Source organism: Chanos chanos, chromosome 9 (genome assembly GCF_902362185.1).
Source record: "Chanos chanos chromosome 9, fChaCha1.1, whole genome shotgun sequence".
Taxonomy (NCBI): Eukaryota; Metazoa; Chordata; class Actinopteri; order Gonorynchiformes; family Chanidae; genus Chanos; species Chanos chanos.
Genome location: NC_044503.1, coordinates 9,633,457 through 9,640,956, shown reverse-complemented (window position 1 = coordinate 9,640,956; position 7,500 = coordinate 9,633,457). Strand labels below are relative to the sequence as shown.

Here is a 7,500-nt window from a genome sequence, read left to right as displayed (position 1 = left end):
AATACAGCACAGAAAGGCCGAGAAAGAGGGCCGGACCAGGACAAAGGCCTTTTACATCTAATTCAGCTCAGTCATTGAGTTATAAATAAATATTGCATCATAATCGGTCAAACATGTTCGTTTGGCTTCATTTCAACGTCCTATTCATTGTAATAATGTATCTGAATATTCTTCAAATAAATTCTGAGACAAATTGAACACGTTCTTTGACACCATCAGCGATATTTTACCAGTTTTTTCTTGTTATGTGCCAATGACCTTTCCTTTTCCCAGAGAGGAGCTGTCACCTGTTTCCCTACACAGAAATCACCTTGGTCCAACGCAAGGCACAGATTTTTTCTGATGTCACTGCTTCTCAATACCTTAATTACTGTCACTATCTTTATCATTTCAGGTCCGACTATGAGAGTCCGACTGACTGATTTGTCTTTTCTGTCATGTCACATTTATCAAGAGATGTACTATGCGTCTATGCGTATTTTAAGCTGTGTCTGTTGGGTTTGTGTGTTTGTGTGTGTGTGTATGCATACATGTCTCTGTGTGTGTATGTGCGTGTGTGTGTGGTGTGTGTGTGTGTGTATGCATACATGTCTGTGTGTGTGTGTGTTTGCCATGCATGTATGGTGTGTGTGTGTGCAAGCCTGTACTCTGTCCCAGACTCACATTGTTTCGGAATGAGTGGGCTCTAATTGGATCCTCGGCAGCCAGTGAAATACTGCTGAGGATGATGAAGACCAGGATCAGATTGGTGAAGATGTGATGATGTATCAGCGTATGACAACCCACTCTGATCCTACATGCACCAGACAAACAGAGAGGAACAGAGAAATGAAAAAAGCAAGCAAACAAGCAAACAAACAAACAAACAAACAAACAAACAAAAATCAGTATCAATAGAGTGATGTTCTACATAAGTTCTGTTAAGAGTTCTATAAAAAAAAAACCCCAAAACAAAACAAATGTTATTACACCATTAATTATTAATTATCAATTATTATGGGTATTGAAATGATCTGCCAGGAATAGGAATGCACCAGGGACTTATTATCAAACAGGGGTTATTATTGTTCATAATAGTTGGGATCATTTTATGCAGTTTAATATGCATGCGTACGGGTTTGTCTTGCTGAGACAGAAGAAAGCACTCCCTTCTGGAATTGGAAGAACCTTCTCTTTTGGAGGTGCAAAGTCAGCCACATTCAGCTGAATTCCTCCGTCCTCTGGAATAACAAAACAGAGTATGGGAGTGATGGAATGATGAGTAGTGAGAGAGATATGACATCATATATCAAATAAGACATCAGATATTTCTTTTTTTGTGTGTGTTTGCGAGCTGAAATAATCAGTTGAATTTCACTGCACTGAAGAAGGTTAGTTCGCAATTTCACAAACCTCCTTCATCACCCTCCTCGTGTTCCTCCTCCTCCTCCTCCTCCTCGTACTCGTCCATTTCGACCTGTGTTTACAGTGCCGGGGCATAGAGTCAGCGCAGCTATTCAGAAGTTCACCGTAAAAGATCTAGAATGTTCTCACACTGTGAGAGGTTGGAGAGTCAGAAAAAAAAAAGTCACACTTTTACCTTCACCTCCTCATTCTCTCCTTCTCCTCGTGTCTCTTCACTTTCTTTCTTCTCCCTGTAAAACAAGCAAACAAAAAAAACTGATTTCAGAGCTTGTCTTGTAAATGTTTGTGCCGTATCGAATGATTTAGGTCATTGTAGTAAACAAACATCCAATTCCACAACCCCTTCCCCAACTTGTCCTTGCTTCACAGTTATTTCACTCTCTCGCTTGCGTCTGTCCCTTCTTACTTGTTCTTTTTCTCGTCACCGTCCCCTCCTGCTAAGTTGTCCACAGCGATAGCCAAGAAGACATTCAGCAGGATATCTGACAGACACATGGTTAAGGACAATTGCGGAAGAAAAAGAATTTGGGTGAATATATATTCTGTCTGGTATTCTTATCGCAATATCAAACCTGTTTTGGAAGAAGAGATTTTGTAAGTGCCAAAATGAAAGAATTCTTTGGATTTTGATCTATGTCTTTATCGTGATTACAATAAACCGGTCTATTATAAGGACTGCTTACTAGAAAGAAAAGACATTTTGTGAGAGATGGCTACACACAGGAAAATAAAGTGTGATGGACATCTATAGCTGTCAGGTGACCAATGCTTAAAGGATACAGTTACCACAGATGAAAAGAATAACAAAATACAGGCAGACAATCATCCCAGGAAAGACAGGTCCTCCATACGCCATGATCCCGTCGTACATAACGACATTCCAGTCTTCACCGGTTAAAATCTGAACGCAGGAAACACTCACTCAAAATGCGTCAACAGGAAAGAGGAACAAAGCCTTACAAACACATAACAACACAAAAGCCGTCATTTGCTGTGTTCTAAATAAGGTTAAAATCGATATTGCTGTACCTGAAAACAGGTAAGCAGGGCCTGTGGGAAAGTGTCGAACGTGCTCCTCTTGGTCTGTGTCTCATCGAAATTAAATTTACCGCCGAAGAGCTGCATACCCAACAGCGCGAAGATGATGAGGAAGAGGAAGAGCAGTAGCAGCAGAGAAGCAATAGACTTCATTGAGTTGAGTAGAGAGGCAACCAGGTTGGACAGAGCGGTCCAGTGTCTGTGGGGCAGAGTGAATGAGTTAAGGTCACACGCCGAAGAACAACATTGGGTTCAATGCCCTCCATGGCATTGGTGCGGATTAGCAACAGTGCTAACTCAAATTTCACTCTTAGTTACTAGCGTCCTCAGTGGTTGAAGAAATTCTATATAATTAATCTGAAAGTGATTCAGCATGTCTGCAGTCAAACCTCTGTGGTGCTTCTGAACACTGAATACTGCGTACCGTGTGACTTTGAAGATACGAAGCAGACGAACGCACCGGAGCACGGAGATACCTAGCGGTGGCATGATCTCCAGCTCCACCAGCACCGTCTCCAGAATTCCGCCGCACACCACGAAGCAGTCAAAACGGTTAAAGAACGCCACGAAGTAGACCTTCAGACCCAGACTGTACATCTTCAGCAACATCTCCACAGTGAAGAGAGACAGAAGCACTTTGTTGGCTATCTCTGAAAGAGTGATGTTTAACAATGTAAGAGAGTGAGATACAGAAAGATGAGTAGACAACCCCCCTCCCCCTCCCGCGAACTTTGTTTCTTGAAAGTGAATCTGTGAATTGGGAGTATTGAAAACAACAACAGGCAACTTTATTTAAGGAACATTCTGGAACAGTTAATGTGGGAGAGACTTGCTGAAGGAGTGAGGCCTTCAATGGTCTGTATGTTATGAAAAGAGTAAATGGGTTTGACAATGAAAGCGGAAAGGAGTTCAGTAAAGAAGATGTTTGAAAGAAGAAGATGAGAGAGAGAAGATGGACATGTAGGAAGAGAACAGAGGAGAACGGGACGTCACGTACCCTGAACGTCAGTGAGCCATTCAGGCTGGTTGTAGTGCTCAGAGGCGCTCAGGGCCGTGTTCAGGAACACCAGAATCAGTACCAGCCAATAGAAGGTTACAGACTTCACAGCTGTACGACATTTCCTCCGAACACCCCGATCCCAGCGCCGAAAAGTACGACTGAGGAACACAGCCACAGCAACGGACGCACGCATGTCAAACCACTTTAAACCAGAAATCACTTGTGAATAGATGTCAGTATGTTTTGATAAGCACAGACTAAGCATAAGATGACGCATGACAGACGTAATAATCCATTCAAACTGTTTCCAGCAGTTTCGCCGTGTAAAATTGTTACTCACCAGCATTTATTTTTCATTATTCGAGCGCTGAAAACATGAAAAAAAAAAGAATGGGGGAAAAAAAAGAGAAAACAAAGGCAAAAGCAACAGTGATTTGACAGACAATGGTGAGAACATGCAGTGAGTGTACTGCCCAGCTCAGTGAGGCTAATTAGAATGTGACCCCAAAAGCCACCGACTGAAGAAGAGACGCTTTTAACAATGTGGTTGACACGCAAACATCAGAACTCTGCTTTTCAAAGATTCAGACAGCTGTGAAAAAAAACAACAACAAAAAAAAAAACGACCAAAGGTATTGTCATGGTTTTACCAGCAAGCCGCACAGCAATCAGTGTGTTCCTCATCAATGTTCTCTGTGTTTTCAGATGCTGTCTCACTGGCTGCCAGACTCGCTGAGAGAAAGTAAGTGACAGAGAGAGAGAGAGAAAGAGGGGGAGAGAGAGAGAGAGAGAGAGAGAGAGTCACAACTACACACAATGACACAGTTTTGAAAAAAGCAATTTATCTGAAATAGGGTCAAACCATATCTTGTGAGTCAAATCGAGACAGAGACCCAAATGTGATTTTACAATTAGATGTAACAAAGACAGTGCTATATTTAGTGGTGAAGCAGAACGGTGAACCCTTGGCTTTGATTGGCCGTACCATGAGTCTCGTTAGAGTGGCTGAACCAGCCAAACTTTCCTCTCTTCTTATCAGCCAGGTCACGTAGGGTCACGCCTGAAGAGGAAAAGAAGAAATAAATGATAGAGAGAAATTGTCTGAAAGAGGTCAGAGACAGAGAAAACCGTTTACAGGAAAAAGAGAGCCCAGTTCTCTCTTTTTTTTTTCCTGGAGATAAATAGAAAAAGAGACAAAAAAGAGGGAAAAGTTAGAGCAAAAAAAAAAGAGAGAAAGAGAGAGAGAGGGAGAGAGAGAGAGACAAAGACAGATACAGAGGCAGAGACGGAAACGCAGATTGCAGATACTGACGTCTGTTACCATCCTCGTCCAACTCATCAATGTCCTCTGCCTGTGTGATCCAGTCCATATAACCACACAGGTCCTCTTCCATCTGCTGTTTCTCCCGCAGTTTCTGAAAGTCCCCACGGGCCTTAGCCTTCTCTCTCTCCTTAGAGAATTCTCTGCACATAACCAACATGGCCTAGTAAACGGTGAGCCCAGCGTGCACACATACACACAGTTATGCAAAGTCCACCCAAAAGCACCATAGACACATGGGTATTGTCTCCCATAATGTAACACCCGGCTCTCTCTCTCTCTCTCTCTCTCACTCTCTCTCTCTCACTCTCTCACACACACACACACACACACACACACACACACACACATAATAACATAATAAAAACATACTAGAGATGTTATACTCACCCACTCAACACACCCAACACAAGATTGAGGACAAAAAAAGAGCCGAAGATGACCAGACTCACAAAGTACACCCAGGGCAACTCAAAGCCAATGGCATCATTCATCTGCCCAGAGACAAAGACCTTTAGCCAAACTCAGACCCGAACAAACAGACTAACAGGTGTTTCACTGCTATTTCTAATGAAGATCAACGCGCAATGAACATTTCCAGTGTATTTACCCAGTAGAGCACATCAGTCCAACCTTCCATGGTAATGCACTGGAAAACGGTCAACATGGCGAAGAAGAAGTTGTCGAAGTTGGTGATGCCGCCGTTTGGCCCCTCCCACCTCCCCCTGCACTCTGATCCGTTTAGTGCACACTGCCGACCGTGGCCCGCAAACGCACAGGGTAAAGGGTCATCATCTGCATAGGCATCTGAGAGAGAGAGACAGAGACAGAGAGAGAGAGAGTGAGAGAGAGAGAGAGAGAGAGAGAGAGAGAAAGGTATGTGCAGTGTCAAATTTGATCTGTGTTTATTATAATTTCTATTTATTATGAAATTGATTTTTTTTGCATTGTGCTTGGACTTTAAGCATTTAGACTCATCCCTCACTGTAAAACGTGTGACTGTAAAATTGTAATAATTGACTGGAAGCCATTTCGCCAGTGATGTAGTATTTATTTTACAGTTTCTGTATTGTGTTAGAGAATTACACTACTGTGTTTCTAAACACGGCTGATGACTGTATTTGTTCCTTTTTTAACTGTCCCACTGTATCCATAACACACAGCTCACTGCTGTATATTTACTGTAGAACTACAATATTACAGTCCCCTACAGTAATGTTCTCCTCTGAACTGCTCTGGTCTTAAGTTGCTTTTCTAGCCACTTTTTTTCCTCCCCAATTTCGTCCTGGTTAAATCCCTGGTATTACTGCTTCCTGCTGGTTCACAATCGCCACCATGGCTGGTGGAAGTCGTAGATTACCACAAGTCTGTTCCGACGCCTGTGTAGTCGCACAGTTTCTATTCGTGGGATCACAGTCCTTTACGAGGCATGCGTAACGTGCGCGGAGGTCCGAGCTATGCTCCCCAAACCTATTCACTGCTAATCTACCAGAAACACACCCAACAGGATATGAGCCTATGCGAGGGTGAACTAGTGTCTTTTCCGTTGCACCGCTGTGCTTGGGTGGTTAGTAAATTACTCTTAGCTTTCCCGATATGCTTGACAAACAACAGTTAATTACTGTAAAAACAGACATTTTAACAACTTCGACGACGAGCTGACCTTGATCTCCCAGAACGCACCCTTTTCTTGCTTACAGCAATCTACTGGGCTTAGTTCACTGTAAACTTAACAGCAGGTTTTCCCGGCGTGCTCAAGCCACCTGTGATGCCGTGAATGTTGTTTGTCGGGTAGCGGAAGTATATGTATGTGAGCAGAGACCTGTGCCAGTGAAGTAGCAGGTCTTGTGCATCCTGCCGATGAAGAGTTCCAGGCCAATGATGGCGTAGATGATGATGACAAACAGGACAAGCAGAGAGATGTGCAACAGAGGAACCATAGCCTTCATAATAGAATTTAACACAATCTGGAGACCTGTGGGCCCACACACACACACGCACACACACACACACACACAAACACACGCACGCACACGCACGTACACATGTAGACACACACACACGCACACATACAGACACACACACACACACATACAGGAGGGTTAAAAAACAGACTCTCTCTCTCCGTCTCTCTCTGTCTCTCTCTCTCTCTCACACACACACGCGCGCACACACACACACACACACGCAGTTTCTTGTCTGAAATTCTGACTAAGCACTACCACACACTGTTGATGATCCCAAGGTCTTGGCAGCCGACAGAAGAGTGGGAAAATAAGGAATTAAGCAATGATAACTATATTATTGCTGCGACAATTTAATGGGATTTTGCTGAAGCGCTTTTGACAGAGATTGCATGCTATGCACTCACTTGTTAATTTAATTGTTCCAAATTTTTCATATCCTGTAAAATAGAATAATCTGAGGGCGCTGTGATGAATCAGCTTTTTTTCTCTGGTGAGGAGACCAAATGTCTGCAGAGGCTTTCACTCTGTCTCAAACACACACGCAAGTTTCCTCCTACACCTCCATGCTGTCTCTGTTCAAAAAGCCGCTAGGTCACGAAATGTCGGCGGTCGCCGTGACCGCAGCATCCCGTGTCACTACTACTTCCCAATTAAAACAGACTTTACACTTTATCCAAAGTTTGTCTATTCACAATGACCAAATACGCTTCACGCTTTAACACTTACAGGTACATTAGAGACACTCTAGTTTTAACCAATCATTTGCTCCA

At 43.2% G+C, this 7,500-nt stretch overlaps 1 protein-coding gene across 1 annotated transcript in view; it reads right to left on the bottom strand.

The window, feature by feature from the left end:
* cacna1fb (calcium channel, voltage-dependent, L type, alpha 1F subunit) overlaps positions 1-7,500 on the bottom strand; it is a 30,589-nt gene that overhangs the window by 12,661 nt on the left and 10,428 nt on the right. Inside the window, exons 6-21 of the mRNA XM_030784050.1 lie at positions 6,586-6,738; positions 5,374-5,570; positions 5,154-5,257; positions 4,755-4,906; positions 4,428-4,502; positions 4,093-4,174; positions 3,783-3,809; positions 3,440-3,600; positions 2,867-3,092; positions 2,434-2,641; positions 2,185-2,305; positions 1,811-1,886; positions 1,580-1,634; positions 1,405-1,456; positions 1,115-1,220; positions 664-793 (exon numbers count right to left, since the gene is read on the bottom strand). Of these exons, the coding sequence (XP_030639910.1) occupies positions 664-793; positions 1,115-1,220; positions 1,405-1,456; positions 1,580-1,634; positions 1,811-1,886; positions 2,185-2,305; positions 2,434-2,641; positions 2,867-3,092; positions 3,440-3,600; positions 3,783-3,809; positions 4,093-4,174; positions 4,428-4,502; positions 4,755-4,906; positions 5,154-5,257; positions 5,374-5,570; positions 6,586-6,738 (1,925 nt within the window). The remainder of the gene's footprint in view (positions 1-663; positions 794-1,114; positions 1,221-1,404; positions 1,457-1,579; positions 1,635-1,810; positions 1,887-2,184; positions 2,306-2,433; positions 2,642-2,866; positions 3,093-3,439; positions 3,601-3,782; positions 3,810-4,092; positions 4,175-4,427; positions 4,503-4,754; positions 4,907-5,153; positions 5,258-5,373; positions 5,571-6,585; positions 6,739-7,500) is intronic.